General features: G+C 36.5%; 1 protein-coding gene across 10 annotated transcripts in view; it reads right to left on the bottom strand.

Annotated features, from left to right (window-relative positions):
* PHF20L1 (PHD finger protein 20 like 1) overlaps positions 1–20,869 on the bottom strand; it is a 64,144-nt gene that overhangs the window by 21,662 nt on the left and 21,613 nt on the right. For 6 of the 10 annotated variants that reach the window (XM_086608858.1, XM_086608860.1, XM_086608861.1 and 3 more), the window contains 6 exons: positions 16,800–16,882; positions 12,759–13,011; positions 10,566–10,751; positions 10,154–10,360; positions 2,172–2,228; positions 780–884 (listed from right to left, as the gene is read on the bottom strand). In XM_086608858.1, the coding sequence (XP_086464984.1) occupies positions 780–884; positions 2,172–2,228; positions 10,154–10,360; positions 10,566–10,751; positions 12,759–13,011; positions 16,800–16,882 (891 nt within the window). Of the gene's footprint in view, positions 1–779; positions 885–2,171; positions 2,229–2,421; positions 2,641–10,153; positions 10,361–10,565; positions 10,752–12,758; positions 13,012–16,799; positions 16,883–20,869 lie in introns of all 10 variants that reach the window. The other 4 variants (XM_086608854.1, XM_086608855.1, XM_086608856.1 and 1 more) reach the window with 1 other exon arrangement.

Raw genomic sequence — 20,869 nt, 5'->3', positions numbered from 1 at the left:
TAAAAGAATCAAAGGATGTGGAAAAGGGTAAGAAATACAAAGAAACAGTAAAACTATACTGGTCAGCAGGGTAGTTATCTTTTTATTTAAAAAAAAAAAAAGAAAACTCAAACGTTGCCCAGTTTTTCACAGAAATCATGCCAAGCAGAGTTACAAAACGGATAGGGCTAAAGTATTAAACCTCACTCTTACAGGAGGAGTGCTTCTCAAACAAGAAAAAAGCACAAAGCGGCTTGAAAGGGTTTTTGTTAGGGAATGGAAATCACAGAAAATAAAAAGATGAGTGACATGATCAAAGAATCAGAAGAAGTAAGTGAGAAGACGACAAATAGAACCACTATTTGTCAAGACAACAGACAAGGTTGTTACAACAGAGATGCCAACCTCAGCTGGTAAGGATTAGCTGTTAAGAAGGGGCTGCATTTTATACAGTAAACCACTGAAGTTTAGCAATGGACAATACTAGAATAATTTTAATGTCTAAGAAAAATAAGTAGGAGCATGCACTGAGCTTCAAGCAAAGAATCTGAAGAAATGAAAGAACTTTTGAAGTAAGAAAACACATCTATGAAATATCTATGTCTATCATGTAGAGACAGGTTATAAATACAAAATTAGGTCATAGAGCTAAGCATCCTTTCAATATTTAGGGCCAAAACCTATCCTTTGAAATTTCTAAAATTTGACATTTGTGTTGTTTAGAAACAAATTTTAGTATCTAATGCCAGAAATACACTGAGAGGTTTTGTTTATGTTAAAAAAAAGTAAATTGAACTTACCATGCTGTTTAGATTTCTTCTTTTTTTTCTTCTTCTTTTTCTGTTTTGATTTATGATCTTTCTCCTTTTTCTCTTTTTTCTCCTTTTCCTTTTCTTTCTTTTTACCTGAAATAAAAATTAAACGTTTTAAAACAGCAGTATCATTATAAATTACTTGCTTCGTTTGGCTTAACCTAAACATGACTCTCAAAATCAAGTATTCCAGTTGCCTAGTCAGATCAAAATGATTTAGTTAATTTACTTGATACCTTGGGCATGTCTCATTAATTGCTGGTAGAATGGTTCAAAGGAATTTCTCTCAACAAATAACGTTTTACCATTTTAAGTATTTCTAACTGAGGTATCATAGCAGAAGATACAGCAAAGTATACAAAATAAGTGCCATTATTTAAATAGTTTATAACATCTACTTTATTTACAGTTTATAACAAAAATGTTTGGGCGAGAGAAAAAGCTTTCAGAAGTGCAGAATTCCAAGCAAAAAAGATAAAACCATCTTAAAACCACTATTAGGCCCACAGAAAATAATTTGAAGGCAATTTCAGTCTCACAAAACTGCTGATGTTGTCAGGACTTTCTACTACACAAGGACATCCTCATAGAAAACTGATTCTGACTAAAATTTCTGATATATTTTTTACGCCGCAGTTGACTTCTAAGCGCTGTTGGTATACGCATGAGGACAAGTACTATTAATTCTGTTAGTTCTTCCCAGACAAAATATATCCCCCAACATTGTCAATCCACAATAATTTTCTAAGTAATCAGCAGTGAGATGAATAATGAGGAAATTGACTTGTTACGGAAAATAAATCAGCAAGTCAGTATTTAAGGAATGCTTCCTGCACACAAATTGGAGTCTTATTACTGTCTTGGGGAATATAGAAACAGAACTTTCACCTCCTCTAAAAACAAGGCAGAATCACTTATTAATCCATTTCTAATTTTTTCTTTGTTTTTAAAACACAGGATAAAACCAAAGCCCTCTTATTTGGCAATTCTTGAAAGAAAATATAAATTGTTTTGCTAGTAATACTGAACTGTTCTCTCCTCCTCCCTCAAATCAGACAGTACAAGAAATAAAGGCAGTATCATTAATTCAACTGAAAAAAATCAAATCAAACCAAAATACTTTTTCCCCGTCTCAGGCCTCTAATAAGTACTTCTGTATCCTTCCCAGTCCCAGTGCTACAAGTACTTTCATTTTCTCTTATAAAATTATTCTTCTAAAATAAACTTGTCATATACATAAAAACTGGTTTTAAGACCTAAACGATCAACAGAAATGCAGCTGGGTCTAGGAAATATTTAACATTTTTACATTTGCTCTTTGAGATAAAGTGTTAGGGAATTTTTCCTTTTTTCCTAAAAATATTATTGCTTAGTACATACCATACGTTGAAGAACTTTTCTCTTCCAGTTTTCCTTTTCTTTCCATTCTCACTGCACCTGCAAATTGAAAAAGAACATCTAAGTGCAACGTCTGGCTGATGACTTACTTTCCTTTAAAAGTCATTAGACCATAAAAAGTCCTAATGGTACATAATAAGAAGAAATATACAACAATAAAATTAGTTTTAATGTCATTTTAAGATTATTTTTATTGTCTAAAGCACCGGAAACAAAAAGTATTGTAGTTTACCAACTTCTGAATGCTTGTCCTTCTCAATCACGTTCTTTAATATTTTCTCCTTCAGACTCTCAAAACATTTCTCCTTTACGGGCACAGAGCACTGTATCTCTGTCCCTTCAGAGCTCACTGATGTGGAAGACCTCTTTTTTTTACTATTCCCTTTGGGTAACTTTAGACTATCGGTTAAAGGCATTTCCAGATGCAAGGCATGTACATGGGACGAGGGTGCTGAAAACAAGAAGACAGATTTACTAGGCATTCCGTAAGGATCGCAGCCAGATCACTGGCTGGGTCAGACCACTGAAATGTCAAGTATTGGCAAGAATATCATCACACTTAACATACAATTACTGCACATGAATGCCTAAGTCTTAGACTTACATACAAGACAATACATGCCACAGAATGCTTCTTTGTCTGTTTTGGAATTTGCACTCATTTTTAAGCGACGTGTACTGTTTAAAGGGTACTTTGGCTGCTACTTTTAAGCCTTTTTGTTTCCTTTTTATTTCACTGAAATAGAAAGCCATGCCAACAGTAAGAGTTAAAGGTGCTGACATTGTCAATATCATTTAAGTTAACGTTCCATTATGTGAACAGAGAAACTAACTCCAGGACAACATTTTCAGTGCTGTGTATAAAATTTACACTTCTGCTTATCGCATTTTCTAATTTTAATAATATTTAAGCAATTCACTGTCATTCATGTGTATATTTAATTCACATTACATGCAAAATACTGTGATAATTTGTCATAATTCAGCATCATATACTGGCAATTCTTATCTTGCACTATTCAGAAAAGTTTCTTCAGTGAAAATACCTAGGTGTTTTTTAAACTTTATCTGATACAAATTAGGAAATAACATGGCAAAACAAAACTCCAATTATAATTTTCATTGCTAATATTTATAATCAAACAGGACAATGGAATTTTCAAATAATCAAACTAGAACAAAATTTATTTATAAAGAACATTATTGAGGTAATCCGAAACTCTCTATTACTGTGTTCATCAATATTGTGAGAGTTTAAGTTTCATTTAAATGTAATAAGGAAAGCCTAAACTCCATCAGACTATTGAGGACATTTCAGGACCATGCCACGGACATACTGTACAAAAAGGCAGCTCTGCAAAGTCATAAGGGGTTCAGGTTTTCCAATGCCAGCTGTAAACACCTGGAGGCACCAGACACCATCAGCATCTCTCAACATATGAGCCCAACAAAAGCATCAGCATGTAAAACACACTGGTGAGTTAAAACGCTGAACCACAAAAAAAAAAAGCCCTGAAAAACACCTGCTAATGGTCAAGATATTAAACAAGACCAAATATGAAAGTGAGCTGGAAGGGATTCTTTGAGCACTCCCTACTTTTCTTTTTTTTTTTTTTTAATTATTCAGTAAGAAAACAACAAAAAGCATAAAAGGCTTTGTTAAAATAAAAGGCAGTGTTAAAATAATTTAGTAAACTCATCAGTCATAAAAGGACTCTGGAGAAAAGGCAAGAATGTCTCGGGGTTGACTCCGTAAGGCAGCCGTCCAGGCTTGGACAGACCAACCCAATTCTACTACGGTACAACATACACGTTACATTAAGCTTACTCCAGCTCCTACGCAGCCCTCCCCAGGAAGAGAGTCAAAAATGCCAGAGTGAAAAAGCTGCAGGGGCAGCAAGAGCCACAGCAAGTGGCACATCGCCCAGCACACCACTCAGCATTTAAATGCCAGATGTTGCCAGCTGCAAGATGCAAGACAAGACCACACCATGCAACCCAGGCAGCAGCCAGGTTCTGCAGCTGCTCGGTTCTGCGTGCCGGCTTCTAACACAAGACACGAGCTGCATGCCCACGGCTGAGGCTACCTGAGCCTTTCCACTTCCTCCATCAAATCAACCATCCCACCTAAGATCATAATCATTTCAAGACTGGTTACTATTCAGGCTCTTGCCTTTGTCTGTATTTCAGGGGGACTTAGCTTGCTTATCATCAACACAAAACACGATTCAAATTATTCCCTTATTAGGTTTCCTAATTAACATTTTGTCTCCGTTATGGGACTGAACTGCTTTGCCATCTGTAGAGCACCAAGGATATTTTAGCACCCCAGCAAAAGGAAAAGGTGACGCTTCTTCTCTCGTTTCTAAAGAGAGTACGAAAGGACCACTCAAATGCTCATAATTTGGTTAGGTCACTGCCATTTTGATGAAAAGATGTGAGAATACTCCATCCAAACAATCTCAAGAGAAATTTAGTCACAATATTAGATGAATTAGTATTTAAACTTCATTATTCCTAAGAAATCCTGACCTCAGACATCCAGACATGCTCTGATATTGATTTGATAGACACAACACAAGAATCTTCAGTAACTCAATACTTTTCAACACAAGAACATCTGACAAATTCATCAGCTAGTAACTAAATGACTGTTTGAGGAAACATTTATGATGGGCAGAAATCTACTACAGTCACACAAATATCCATCTCCATGACAGAGCTCTCCAGACTGCCTTCCTATAGTAACCTGAAAAGACAACTCACTCTCACGCCTGCATACACTGCAATGTTATTCTTGGCTTTTACTTTTATTAATGAGAAATCATTCTAGATTGAGAACTCTGAATTCTCAAATCCTAAACAAAGTGTTAAGGTTTGCAAAGTCTAATTTTCAACTGTGCAATCACTATGCCTTACAAGTAACCACAAAATTAGACAAAGTAGATAATCACAGTCTGAAGGGCAAGTAACAAATACTGCAAGAAAAATACTAGTTTTAAAAAATTCCTTTATGGAAATATTGCCATATTTTTTTTTAACTTTTAATTGCAATTTTATTCCCGTTGAGGAGTCTAGTCAGCCACCTCCCACACAGTAAAGCGTGGGAGGTTTGCAATTAACACTCAGCAGAGAGAAAGATGCTTAGAGATTAGACTTGATAAACTACCGGTTACGTCATTGTTCCAAGATCAATTTTATCACTAGAAGGCTGATTTCAGATTAAAACCAAATGCAAACCACAGCAATTTTCAGTCTGCTTTACGACAGGTTTCCAATGCTAGCTCTCCTGGTCTGGCATGGTGAAGTGACACAAGCCCCCCTCATGTGAGCACAGGCACAGACAGGATGAAGAAGTGCTGCAGCACAGACTGGTTTTTAGTGGTACTGCTTCTTTCAGTTCAGCAAATTAAAGTAAATTGTGCCAATGTGAAGTAACTTATTTCGTCGCATGATATTCTATTCCATGGCTTCTGGTGATATTTCTGTTATTAGGAAAGTCGAAACATCATCTGCATTAATATACAATTTAAATCATAACATGACCAGCATAATTTATGATTCTGTCGTAATTAATTTGGTGGTTTGAATTCCCAGTGCATAAGATGAATTATATATCTAAATGCACTTTAAATACATATTACAGATTAATACCAGATCCTGCATAAAATGATCTCTTTAGGAAGGACGAGGACATGAGAGATTCTTGCCTGCCTTTAGCTAACTACTCCCAAGAATCAGGGCAGAGATTAGAATGACAGACACTCAAATTAGGGAGTAAACCTGACTGTCAACAGATGTTTGGAGTAAAACAAACAGCTACAAAGTAACAAGAGCTTTAGTTCACTAGAGTCTAGATACCTCTTAAAAGCAAGGTAACCAATACACTGGCAAGAGTTTATTAAAAAGCGATTCATCTCGTTTTCCGGAAATTTCAGACATCAGCCATTTCTTGTTCCTGCTGCAGTAAACTGTTGCCAATAAAACTATGTAAAAGTATACAATTTTTTTTGTTTTAGTGTAAGTGCAGTTTTCCCCCATATAGTTAACCTAACATTACCCTACTAGTAAAATCATCCAGACTAGTCTAGAATAGGAAATAACAGCTAATTACAACATTTTCATATTAGTATTATAAATATTATATTGCTATATTAGCAATATGACAGTATTTTCCTTTTACTTAGATTTTAAAACTCAGACTGCTTGCTGAAACCATGTGTGCTCACTATATAACAGTTAAGCTAGCACAAATGGTGCAGGGTTACAGAAACCAAGAAAATTGATCACAAATTTAAAGAAAATTACAACTACAGAAAGATCTGAACTTCATGTAATCAGAACTGGAAAACTACAACATTTTGCTTGCATTCTGACTGACTGCAGCTAAGAACTCGATGCAAGGCTAAGGGACAAAAAGGGTAGTTATCTACATGCTAAGCAGTCTGATAAATGAAAGCAAGGATTCTTAGCTATGTGTGTGTACAGTATCAGGTGATGACCAGTAGGCCTAAACAATATTTAGGCAAAGTAGTACCTCTGCTCAATAACTAACTGGGAGTGCACCACACAGTACTCCCACGTAGCCTGTGGACCGAAGGAATCGATCACAGTGCTTGCACGGTGCCTGTACGAAATGACAAGTTGTTCATTTTGAACACTGATTTTGAGATGTATGTGTTAAGATTAAGAGTTGCCATCTAAGCTTCTGTGTTTCAGATTCAGGGCACCTCGTCCCTCCCCTTTGAAAAACATCAAGTTAGTATCTTTTGAATAAATAAGTCATTAAAATGCATCATTTTCAACAGCATAAAATTATTTTTTCAATTGACTCAACTGAAGCCCAGACATCAGAAGTCCAAACTTCCAAAGCCACAAATTGCACCCCTGAGTCTGTAACAGTACAGCTCTTTGACAAAGGGGCCAGCAATCACAATAGGCTGTTTCAGGCTAAACACTTCTGTTAGCTCCATAATTTTTGAAACTATCTACAGTAATCTACTTCAAGGATTACGAAGACAGCAGGTCAAATTTAAATGCACTTAGCAAATTCCATAGTGTTGCCAAAATCTAGACCACCAGACCTGTCCAGACTGTGTCAATAAAATCTAAAAAGCAGAAATATCATAAAAGGACATAGATTTCAAATAGGTTGTTAAATTAAAAAAAGTAGACAATTACAAAATAGTCTGGATTTTACACCAGAGTTCTCAAATTGTAATGTACAGGATCACAATGCACACTCTAAACAATATAATATACACTTAGGCAGGCAGATCTTCCTGCATAAAGCAAATTAATTCTTAATAGCTTCAAGCATTGACAGGAATGAGAAGGAAAAGCTTTGGGCAACTCTCCTTTATATATGAGCTTGCCATGGTTTAAACAGGTTCATTAGAAAAGGAAAAGTAGTGATAAATAGAGTGATTTACATTAATTCTCCTGAAACATTCCAAGAGTTTGGTGTAACTATGTGTACTTAAGTAACATGGCTTGAGAATCTGTGCTATTTCAAAAGTGGCCTTCTAAAACAGAGAACACAACAAAAAATTATTCAACAGCGTAAAGTCACTCCAGAGGTTTCAAATCTGAACTTAAAAGCTACATTTCTTTTTCTTCTAAGAAAAATAAGAAGGAAGAGGAGGAGTCAAACAAGTTTCACCAGTTAGAAGCCTGAGATGAACTCAAAAGACGCAAGAACTTAAGTTACAGAGTCCTAGAGATACTACTGACAGAGGCAGCTAGTGCCAAAACTTTCTATGAAATCTCCAAATTAAAGGTATCACTTAGATTAGTCTTTCAGCCCACAAACCTTACTGCTCAAGTGGATGCTGGGCTGCATACTTCAGAAAACTTCTAACATTTGGATAAAAAGTAAGCATAATAGCTCAAGACAGAGTTCTAGTGATTGCATGGAGGAAAACTGTAATACATGAAAATTAGGAACGAAACACAGGTCTGTCTGGAAGGCAAAAACCCAGAAGACAAAAGGTAGCTCACAAATCAGTTCCTTGAGAGCTTATAGCTCTTAAAATCATGCAGGACCAAAAAAAGCTCCGCTAAACTGCATCCTCCAGCATGGGTTGCAAGTGCTTCAATCTTCGCATTCTGGACTCAAGCAGTAATGCCAGGTAATTTTCTCAGAGAATGGTTTTCCCTGACACAAAGTGTGTGGACATGTCAAATATTTTTGAGTGATAAATAAAGATGGCCATAAACGAAACATATTATTTTTTTCATTAGACTCAGTTGCGGCCAAGAACAAGCTCAACAAATAAACAGGTACAAGTGTGGTCATGGATGCTGGGTTTAGAACCAGCTCACTCAGAATCCAACAGTCCCACGACAGAAGCGGCAACAACAGTAATACCCATCAGCATCACCAACTACACACTAAATCATCCAGAAAAAAATAGCAGAATAAACAGAAGTTAAATTCCTAGTCACTGAAATGAGTTCTAATAAGCAAGAAACAGATGGCAGTTGGAAGCTGTTGGTTTCTTTTATGATCTTGTTCTACGAGTGGGCAAATACACATCTCCCAAAGGCACGTCTCTTAGTGGCAGAAGATACGAGATCGAAGGACTTCTACAGAAGTAATTTTCCTAGGAATCTGCAACGTATCAAAGGTAAACCATGACTGTCACATGGTTTCACTTCAGAAATTAAGTAATATTTTTAAAAGCTTGAGTGGCAACTCATTAGAAATTCCCATAGCCCTTATTATGACAAATTAGTTTAATAGATTTTTTTTTTTTTTGAGAGAGAGAAAGGATAATTACAATCATCTATTTCAATCTACACAACATCGATCCAAGAATCCTATCCAGCCTACATCAGGTTGAATAGCTATGTTACAACTCGATGAAGCGATCACCTTGTATTTTCAGTGTGAACATGTGTGGGCAGACATCCACGTGGGGCTGCACATACTAAACAAAATGCTTCCCTGACCTATTGAGCACTGCAGCTATACTATCAGCTTAACGCAAAGTTGTTTTGTTGGGTTTTTTTCCTCCTAAACACAATGTAGTTTGAGTGCCACAATTACATACTTTAAGGTCATTTGTCCTCCCTTACATGTTTACCAAAAACTTCCCCAGCAGAGTATAACAACTTGATTTTTTTCCTCCTTTTACCTTATTGAACAATTTTCTCATTTAAATTAATTTAAAAAAAAAGGAGCTTGTGAGAGAATTCTCTCTTGGAAGCCAATTAAAAATGATATGATACATATCTACATAAGAGACTTATTTATGAAAAAAAGCATATGGATATCTAACATACACTGAATGGAAACAACCCACATTTAGGGTCTGCAAATCACTATGTAAACCCTTCCCCAAGTCTCTTAATTGCTTCTATCCAAGTGATTCATTCAAACCACAGCAGCCAGTAAACAGTTACAAAGTGGGAGGCAGCACAGAGTTCCAGCACTGGGCTCTATGCCAACTCTGTGACAGTGAACCAAATCCATGTAAGTTTTAGAGGATTTTTCAGAAACATTTCCAAGTAACGTTTCTTAGCAAGCAAATGACAAACTTCCATTGCAAGCAGAAGCAAAGGTAGAGCGATGCTGATTGCCTCTGAAAATGCTACTAAGTTTTAAAGCTGAAGCCACAAGATAAATGAGTACATCTAGATTCAGCATATATTGGTACGTTAGTAAACAACTTCATAAATTATTTTTACAAGTTTTAACAATATAAAATATTTTTTGAAACAAATGCTGCTTTTTATATTCTACACTGTCAGATCTTCCTTGAAGTGTGTTAGAAAAAGTGCTAATGCAGCTACAAGCCAGCAGAAGACAAAGAATATGCAGATGGATGGACCCCAGGAAGAGCAGCAGGTTCGCAAGTGTGCAGAAAATAAAAGTACTCCCTCTTTCCATGTGACTGAATACATACACATTTTAACCCTACAACTATAAACCTAACTGGTTGTATACTGAATCTCTTTACCTGACACTGTTGTAGCTACTCTTCCATCAGTTACTGCTTTGGAAGAAAGATATGCAATCATCTGAATATCTTCCTTGTCTTTACTGGGATATTCATTACGAAAAGCGGATTCTGTGGATAATGGTGCTGTAACTTCCGAACTACGGCTTAAATCAAGAGGGAGACACGGTCCACGCTTCTCAAGCGACATATGAGCAACATCAGGTACTACATAAAAGAAAAAATGTGATATTAAAAAAGATACATGGTTCCAACAAACAACAGTTTGGGTTGCAGCGTTACATAACATAGGAACAGCATACAGCTTTAGCTACAGTAAGTCAAAACATCCCATTAGATGAAAACCGTGAAAGGTCTAATATTTATGATTCAATTTCTCTTGGGCAGTTCTTTATAGATTAAGATACATTACCCTCCAATTTTGATGACTGTTGGTTTTGACCACTGATGGAGAACACTTTTCCATCAGTAACTGAAGAGGGAGAAGAAACTTTTTCTACAGAATCATCAGGCAAGGAGCAAGTGGCTAAACGCTGTGATCTTCTTCTCCGTTGGCTATGTTTGTAGGATCTAGGGGAATTCACTGGCTGTGATGGACCTAAAAAGAGATCTTTCAATGTTCATGAAGCAGAGAGATATACCATAATCTTACCGCAGTATCTGAGATCTAAAGATGGGGAGTGCTTTAAACAGCTCTTATTTGCAAAGCTGGTGATCACAGCAGAACTGGTAAAAGCAATTACAAACTGTGACTACCAGGAGCAAAACCAGAGCTACGCTCAAGACACGATTCTGCTTTTTGCTTATTAAACATTATTATTAGGGCATCTACTTCCCCATTGATAAAGGCTGTTCTTTTAGGCAAACAGTGTATTTACAATAAGCAACCCCCCCCATATAACCCATGAGAGCAGGCTACTTACAATGGAAGGGGGTAGGAGGATTTAACAGCAAACAGAACAAAAGATCACAGTTAAGATCTAAAAAGTCATGGATAGTGGTAACATACAACTTAAATAATCAAAAGCAGTGGTTAATTTTATATCCTACCTCCTGTCTTCTGCTAACCTGATATCAACACCCCAGATATATTTTAAAATCACAGCACAGTAAGACAGCTCAAGAACTTCATATTTAAAAAAAAAAAAAAGCGGGGGGATTGATATAGGTTAATATAGGTCTGATTCATGAAAAACAAAAAACCTACACTTCCCTACACCCCTCCAATTTTACCTAGTTTAACAAACTTTTGCCATAGAAAAAATTTAAGTCATTATTACACTGTAAATCATTGTTCTCTCCTTTTCTTAAGTAGTTTTTAGAGTCAGAGATATATAGATTTAAAAACAAAGATACAGCAAAGTTAAATTTTCATTAGAGGCAGTAAAGACTTGGAAGTCAAAAATTAAAATATAGCACTAACAAGATCTAAGTTATTGTAACTTATTTTTTAAATTAGCTAATTTTTAAAATGTTGCTACAGAGAAGTCTAACTTAATCCAAAATATAAACACGCCCCAGGAAAACTACTTACCATTATTTTAGGGGTGGGGAGGGAAGGTGTATTACAATACAGATGACTATTAATACTTTGTGGGGACAAAATACAATTTATACCAATACATCCGGAATAAATAAAGATGGCTGAATTTACACCCCTCCCTCTCCCATTCATTTCAAGTTATCTGTGAGTAAAGATTAAAAAAAACTTTTCTCCTAAGGGAAAATATTAAATCAAGTTTAAGGGGAATAAACAATGCAGATATAGCTTTCCATCCTCAATCACTATTTTAAAAGTGAAGCAAATCATAGCTTTTGACTTACTGGAAACCACATTTATTTTAAATGTTGGCCTCATCACTCAATGTTCTTCGGGCAACAAAGAGCCTGATCCTAAGCAACACTAAAAACCTAACGTAATCTCAAAAATTATGAAACTATTTTAATATTCACAAAATGGCACATTCAAGGATGCAATATAAACTTTTCCTTGTTCTTCTGACAACTAGTATTTTGGTACTTTGCACATCAGTTACACATGTGAAGAAGTTGAACATCTATGGTGTTATTCTGAGACAAAGCTCAATTATTTCTTTTCCCCCCACCACAATCTTGAACCCATCTTCTCTTTCACATCATGTTTGGAAGAAATATCACATAAGGTGAAGAATGCCACAGCCAACAGGCACGGCACATCAGCCTGCTGAGGGCAGAATTTCTCAGAGAAGGAAAGGTCCACAACAAAGGTGTACGGCTTTTCTTTTTAATGAATCAGGCCCATTCAGAAGAGAGGGTTGATTTTTTCCTGTATCACTGTTAATACTATCGTGGAGATTTAAACTGGAGGGAAAGCCAACCATTAAAAGACACGACTCTACAAATATAAATGTATTATTTAAATGTATTATTTCCAGTAGAGTAATTCATATGCCTTATTATGTGACTTGACTTTTAAAATACTGACCTACCCCTAATTCTCCCACTTGGAACTTTAATTTAAAGCAGATTCATTTTTAAAAGCCATAGCCATTTACAAGCAAAAAAAAAAATTCTGTATATCTCTTAGAAGTAATTACGGTATTTTTTTTAAAATGTCTGTGCTCACTAGTTTTATTTATCACAGAAGAAGGAAGCTGAGAGACCAGCGTCAAATCCTCGACTTGTATTAACTCTGGGGAAAGTGGTGATTTAGGGGGCTTTATACACCCAGAAGAATCTCCAGATTCTTGTTTGCATTTCTTGCTGCGAGCCTTTCCTGAAGACAAAGTTGAGGATAACAGTGCAGGTTTCTGAATGTTGGCAGAACTGCTAATATCAGCTTCATTTTTTTTCTGACTTTGTGGTTTAGGTGAAATCTCCTGAATAAATAATAAAAAATTGATACTTTTATTTCAGTTCTTCGCTGTAGTTCTTGTATTCTATTTTGATCTTTTTAAAAGCAACTTTAGTATTCAAAACACATTTTAAAGCAACATCATTTTCAGTACAAATGAAAACTATTTAAAATGCATCACATTAAACGTTTTTTTTAAAGGAGCACTATCAATTATTTTCAGTATTCAGAACAACCTCATTTCTCACTATTTGAAATACCTGCAAAAAGTCTGAAAACAACACATTTTTCCTCTGTTCTTATTTTAAAAATTCACTGAAGTGTTTTTAGTTTCTGTCTCTCACCTTCAGTAGACCAGGACTGACTGTCAGTGCCGTCTCAAAGTGTAGCTTGAGGAACACTCGTTACAAGCCAGAATACATACCCTGATCTACAATCACAGAATGAGTCTCAAGTTGGAAAGGACTCATCAGGATCATTGAGTCCAACTCCCTGCTCCTCACAGGACTACTGAAAACTAAACCATATATGACTAAAAGCATTGTCCAGACGCTCCTTGAACTCTTGACGGGCTTTTATACTGCTATGAGCAAGCAACCTCTTGTTCAGAGGACTGCAGTTCTAAAAAAAGTTGTCAAGATTTTCCCTTCAGTCATTTCCCTAACCATAGCAAATCAAAATTTAAGGAGTTCCTCAGGAAAACTGTGTTTAGCATAAATTTCATTTTTTAGAGAAGAACCTGAAAAAGTTGATAATGCTCCTTTATAGAATGTCTGAAAACAATAAAAAGTTTCCAAATACTGAACACACTCTCACACAACCCCTTTCAGTGCTGGGAGTCTGGATTTCACCACGTTATATGTTTGTGCAAACACATGAAGAAATCACAACTTCTAGCACCACAGGGTTAAATAGATTGCTAACTGTTGGGGAAAAATGAGCAGATAGAGTTAAAACAGTTTTTGAAGGAGAAAAAAAAATAATCAATATATAATGCAGCTTTCCAATTTAATCAATTTTCATCCTTCTTAACACACATACTGAAGTATTATTTTTAGACAATTGGCATGCATTGACAGACATTAGCATTTTAGATTTTTACTGGAAGGAAATTCTTCCTACTTTACCGAATAAGCTGTGCATGTGTTACAACTTGCCCAATAATGGCAAACTACAATATCTGAACAGAATTTCTTAAACCTGTCCCCTTTCTTGTACCAGTGACATCACACAGCATAGTACCATCTAATAAAACCGTAACTAACAAAGCAGAAAGATATTTCTAGAACATGTGCACCACTTTATCCAAACTAAAAACGTCACATCTCTCATGATTGGAGGGTATTATTGGCTTTTGTTATAAATCGCAATTTTATTTTCCACTGGAACTTTCCATGTTTCAATGGAAAAAAAAAAAGGCAAAAAAAGCCACAAGTGCACATTCTATGTTTGTAAAAGGGCACCCCTGAATGCTACATGAATAGCTCGTTGGAAGTATCATGTAAAGATCCGGTATAAAACATCCCATTCAGCAGACATCAGTTCTATCTTGAGAATAACTCAATTACACATGTACTAAGTGCAGTTTATTCACTTAAATAAAATATTCCATGAACTGTAGAGTATACCTATGCTGGTTATCAGAAGTATTACCAGAAATTAATTAGAGTCGTAACTTGTAAATAAACAATTTTATTGTTCATCTTCACAGATGTGAAAGACATTACTACAGCATCCATTACTTTCAAATTACAAAGTTATTTAAACAAGATTAAAAAAATTAAATTAATATTTTGATAAGGTGCTTAACCTCTTAACAGGACAAATTAACATTAAAAACCTTAATGAATTAATGTTATTCATCTAATCAGGTCTTGGTCAAAAGGAAATATAACATGACATACCCTAATACAGTTAAATAAACTACTGTATTTGCAACTAATCATCTGAGGTTTTGGGTTTAAGACAACTGTAAACTAAAAATATATAAATATAAATAAAATAAAATAAACTTCCATCAACAAAGTCAGTTTTCGGCTATTGGCCTGAATACTTCTACCATGTTCTGTATTACATTATTAAAAAACCCTATAAGATAATTTTACCCATTCAATTTTATAGCAGTAGCAGACAAAACCTCTAAGGAATGTCAGCTTTGCTATTGGAAAACCTTTTCCGGACGTTTATAACTTAGCCATTTTAATTTGAATTTGGGCAGGAACTTAGTGAAAAAAAGCTTTAAGCTCAAAAGTTTTCCTCCCCACAGTTAATCATTTAAATATTTGTGAGGTTTCTGTTTTTTGTTAGAAGTGAAGGAATAGGACAATTTGGGATTTTAGATGCCTCTTTCAAGGAGCTTAATTAGTATTTCCAAAAACGAGGTTTTTCAGACCATTAGCATGTAAACAATGACGGAGACATCTTTTTTGATCTCTAATCAATAAAAGAGAAACAGCCAAGTTACTAAGTGTAAGAAGTAACAAGAAGGTTTTAGTAAATATGCACTGTCGTTGGTACTGTTGCATACACAGTCCGTGTAAACCACAAAGTCCCACTCGCCGCAATGGGACTCTGCGTGAGAAGATTTACACTGTAATGATTCTTCCAAAAACAACATGCTGTAAGCCATTTCACAGTTTTTTGCACATTGAGAATATCACACACAGTAGCAATAAAATCATAGCATCTTTAATATGCAAAAATTTGAGAAATGGAGTGTCATGTCAATACATTGTAAACCTTTATGCAAAATATCGGTCAATGCATTGACACCATAGTGGCTCCGTTGGCCGGTACAGTGACCGCATCAAGAACAGAAAATCGTGTTCCATTGACATCCGATGCAGTGCCAATGGAAAAACCACAGCAATGCAATTGTGTATCAGCTCTAAGGAACCAGTACAACCAAAATATCAAATACAGTTTGGGGTGGGGAACGTTCATAGAGTGTGCCGGGGCTTAGGAACGGAAGTGCTCTTTTAAGAATTGCAGGCAGCAAGGCTGGTTTTATTCAAACGCTGCTGCTGAAGAAGAATGAAAACGAATACAAAAAAGCTGTATTAAAACTACATTAAGGCTCTGATTTAACTCACTGGAAAACAAAGATGTCCTGAATCAAGACTACTGTTCATCTTTAGCTTGCTTTACCATGCTTAGGCATCCAGCCCTTTTAATATGCAAGATAACGCACAACTCTGAGTCGAGCAATGCCTGAACACAATGGAATAAGCCAAAGATAAAACGGCAGCCGTCAGGTCCTGCAAACATGCAGGTTTAAAAATCAGACCCTTAACATTATTTAAAAGTTTCTTTTTTGTATTTATTAAAATACACACCCTTGAAAAACGTATGGCTCATTGAGCAGTTCATAAAACACATACAAGCCTACAACACCAAATTCTTACAATATAAAAGAAACTTCTTTTAAAAGAAGTTCTATTTGATGTCAAAAACTCTGTTTCAAACACAAATTGAATTTGTGTAATGGCCTTTTCCTCAGCCAGTCATGGTCATGGTTCCAGCTACAAAACTGGACCTTGGGACACTGGTCTCCTCACATTTGTTGCACGGAGACTTCGTTTTTCTTTGTTTTCTGTTAGTTTCCTAACACAAAAGCTCATTACTGAAATTCAAGTCAACACTGTGTTTAGAGACAATTCCATCCTTCTGGCTCTGCCAGAAATGTAAACATAAGATCAATTTTCAGTTCCCTATTGTATCTGAAGGGGCAAATTTTAATGTTGTAGGTACTACATCTCCATGGCACACTCCAGTGGGAACCTTGCAAAAGAATCAAACTCTACCATTTCATACCTGCTCCAGGACTGGAGCTGTTTCTTTGTTGCCTTCCTTTTTTTCAGCACCATCCGCAACAACAGCTTTGGATGCCAATAAACCTTAGGAGAAAAATTGCAGACATTTTTAGTTAGAAGCAGCTTGCAACAAGAATTTGTGGAAAACAAAGGAAAACAGTGAGATCAGAAATACAAACTGCTTATATCTACAAAATAATTCTCTCTGAAACACCTCCACACAAAGTCAAACACTTTAAATTAGAAGAAATGGACGGTCTTAAAGGACGGCCCCATAACTGTGCCCTTTCACAAGGGGTACTTCTCTGGTATTTCCATTAACAAGATAAAAATCAAATTATCAATTGTAAAATAATGCCTCATCATCCTTTTAAAGCCCAAGCACTTGGGCTTTAAAAACCAAACCTATGACACTTAAGCAAATTTTCAGCTCTCAAAATTATTTACAAGCCTTTTCTATCTCTCCCCTTTCCAGTCTTCAAGAAATTCCCATCAGAATTTGTATCACTACTTCTTAACTTTAACACATGCAAGCTTTTCTTAGGTAGACTAGAACAAAGGATTTAATTTCCAAATGAATATTCTCAGCAGTGGAGCTCCCAAGTTATCTCAATAATAAGACCATATTGGGAGCAAATACATCAGAATATATCTCTTCATTCATGAACTCATATACAATATCACTACTATTAAAAAAAGAATCTGTAAAAGACAAGGCAACATAAATAGGAGGAAGTTTTTTGTTGGCTAAGCATATAGCAATAGCTTCAGTTCTGCTTCACACAAGAACTTCAATTACCAAAGTGTGCCGAGGAAGAAAAAGTTATATGCCACAAGACAAAGCAGAACTGATAAAACCTGAAAACCACAAATCTGAATAAAAGTTACTATTACAATCCTTGGGAATGTCAATACTGGGGGTGAAGAGTTTAAGTTCTCAAAAATAACTTGAGCTGGCAGATCCACAGGAAATTCCTATTGCATTCCATGAAAAATTAGGTGTGCTGAAAATTAACTTACAGGGTACAATGCCCAAGGAATTATAGATTAGTGAAGCCTGGCTTTCAGGAAGCATTTATGACATTAAAAAAAAAAAAAAAGGAAAAAATCCAAACATGCACACAAAAACCAGTGTGGTATTTTGCTAGAGAGTTATCACATTTCAGCATTCCACAATAAATACTAGGTGCTTTTTTTCCCCATTTACTCTTTATGTTAGATTAAGTTACGCTTCAGTTTACTGGAAAGTAGTTATGTTTTAAATCAACTTTTTTAAAACATCACACCCATAAGAAGAGGTGCAAACTAATTGATTTTACAGTTAAAAAAAAAAAAACAGAAACTTACTTAGCCCTACTATATTTATACAAATAAAATTGTCAGGTAAGATTTTAATTCTGCATTAGGCTTTGTAAAAGATTTAGGTTTCATGGACCTAAATAAACATTTGTGACTCAAATTATCCTGTTTAAATCAAGTTGCAAAATCAGCAATGTTCTTTACATTGACAACCATGCATCTACAAGGAAAACCGTAAAATAATTTTCAAAATCAAGTGAAGTCGAGTTTAAATACCAAACAAGCTACAGTTTATAAGGCAACTTTTCTGGTTCTACAAAGCACAGGTTGCCCAGAGAAGCTGTGGATATCCCATCATTGATGATGTTCAAGGACAGGCTGGACGGAGCCTTGAGCAACCTGACCTAGCAGGTGTCCCTGCTCCTCCTCACGCTAATACACCAGCAGGACTACAGGTTCACCATTCGCTGTCAGTAACAGCATATAACAAACACAAAGCATGGGGTGGCACAGTGAACCAGAGGTGGTGTGTTCTGTTAGCTTGCTGCAGAAATTATCTGTTCTTTTAGGTATCAAGACTGCAGCAGGAGACATGGAAGTAAGCATTCCAACAGAGGACTGGAATCGGAAATTCAAATTAATTGGAAGAAGACATTAATACATGTTTAGCAGGAGACATCCTTCACCTTTGGGAAATGTAATCTCCCCCAGTGGCAGCAGCAGAAGGAAAAGGAGCAAAGGAAGCAACTTTATTTTGTTGAATGGTGAGCAAAGAACACCAGATGCAGCTGTGGCCCTGGTAGCAGAATGTTCTCCTTGTCTGCCACAAATACTAAATGCTGAATTTAAATCCAAAAAACAGTTCCCTTCAGACAGCCTCCTACAACCACATAATTTGCTCTATTTTCCCCAATACAGCCATAAGACACTTGGTAAATGAACGTTTTCCTAAAAACTACCATGCTTTATACAGCCATTCTGATGTGTACACCAGCACAATTCCAAACCTTCCTTCAAATCTAAAAGCTCATGTTGGAGACACAAACGACAATTTACCAGTATTTCCAGCATAAGAAATAAGCACGTAGCATGAGGAAGTTTGATCATCAGCAGTTACATTTTTCAAATATTCTGCACTATATGCAACAATTAAAAACCTACTACAGTATGAATTGCAGAAGTGTGTTAATTCGAGAACGGTTACACAAAGTAACTACCAAGCATGACAAATTTCATCTTGTAATTAAAGGATTAATCCACTTTCACTGAATGGTAACATAATCTCTGATAGCAGAGTATGCTTTCATGCAGAGAGACAGTTTTTAGAATGATAACAAAATCAATGGCTGCAACATCATGTTTTCTGATTATTCAGTTCAGTCTACATGAGCCCATCCAACTGCTATTATTCTCACAAAGCTCTTCAGGAAAGGAGAATCTATTCACAAGCACAGAAAATTATAATTTCTGGAGTGACAGGTTTTTCAGCTGGTTTTGGCATCTTCTGCTACTAACTGCTACTGGAAAGAAATAACAAGGCTTTGTAAATATATATCACTAGAATATAGCTTGTACTTCTACTGCTCACAGCAGCAATTAAACTGGGACTTATCGGAGGGTGTTTGCAGTATGGGCAAAGGAGGAGAAACGAGCTTGGTAAGTCGACATTTGTTAACTAAACTTGGTACCAAACAAGATTACTTCCAGGAAAGAAAAACCTGGAGGCAGAAGATGAGTTTTTCTAAAGATTACTTCCTTCATATCATGTTCTATATGGGCTCATTATTTCCTCCTTTACATTGAAGTACTGATTGAGGGACTGAAACAGAACCACACTCACAAGAAAACTGAATAATTATCCTCAACTGCTGACCTATGAAAGGCTAGATCGGCCAAAACAGGTCTGAAAAAAAACTCATAATGAAGTTTAGCAAATCAGTTTATTTTTACCTTATAGAAAAACGTGAGACTTTTTACATGAATGACCATAGGGGCCTGATGGTATCCACCCGAGAGTCCTGAGAGAGCTGGCGGATGTCATTGCCAAACCCCTGTCCATTATCTTTGGGCAGTCTTGGCTCACTGGGGAAGTTCCGCTGGACTGGAGGCTGGCGGATGTTACCCCCATTTACAAAAAAGGGCGGAAGGAGGATCCGGGGAACTACAGACCTGTCAGTCTGACCTCGGTGACGGGCAAAGTCATGGAACAGGTTATCTTGAGTGCTATTAATGAGCACATACAGGTTAACCGGGTGATCAGGCCCAGTCAACATGGGTTTATGAAAGGCAGGTCTTGCCATACAAACCTGATCACCTTCTATGATGGGGTGACCCGCCTGGTTGACAAGGGAAGGGGCTGTGGATGTAGTTTTGCTTGACCTCAGTAAAGCCTTTGATACAGTCTCTCATAGTGTTCTGGTTGAGAAACTGATAACTGCTGGCCTGGATAGGCACACCCTCCTTTGGGTTAAAAACTGGCTGGATGGTCGGGCCCAAAGAGTGGTGGTAAATGGGGCTAAATCCGGCTGGAGGCCGGTCACCAGTGGGGTTCCCCAGGGCTCAGTGCTGGGTCCGGTTCTGTTTAACATCTTTATCAATGACCTGGATGAGGGGGATTGAATGTACCCTCAGTAAGTTTGCGGACGACACCAACCTGGGAGGCTGTGTCGATCTGCTCGAGGGTAGGGAGGCCCTTCAGAGGGATTTGAACAGACTGGATCGTTGGGCTGAGGCCAATGGCATGAGCTTTAATAAGGCCAAGTGTGGAGTCCT

This window comes from Tauraco erythrolophus, chromosome 3 (assembly GCF_009769465.1).
Source record: "Tauraco erythrolophus isolate bTauEry1 chromosome 3, bTauEry1.pri, whole genome shotgun sequence".
Taxonomy (NCBI): Eukaryota; Metazoa; Chordata; class Aves; order Musophagiformes; family Musophagidae; genus Tauraco; species Tauraco erythrolophus.
Note: the sequence above shows the minus strand (reverse complement) of the source record. Positions and strands in the feature narration are given on the sequence as shown.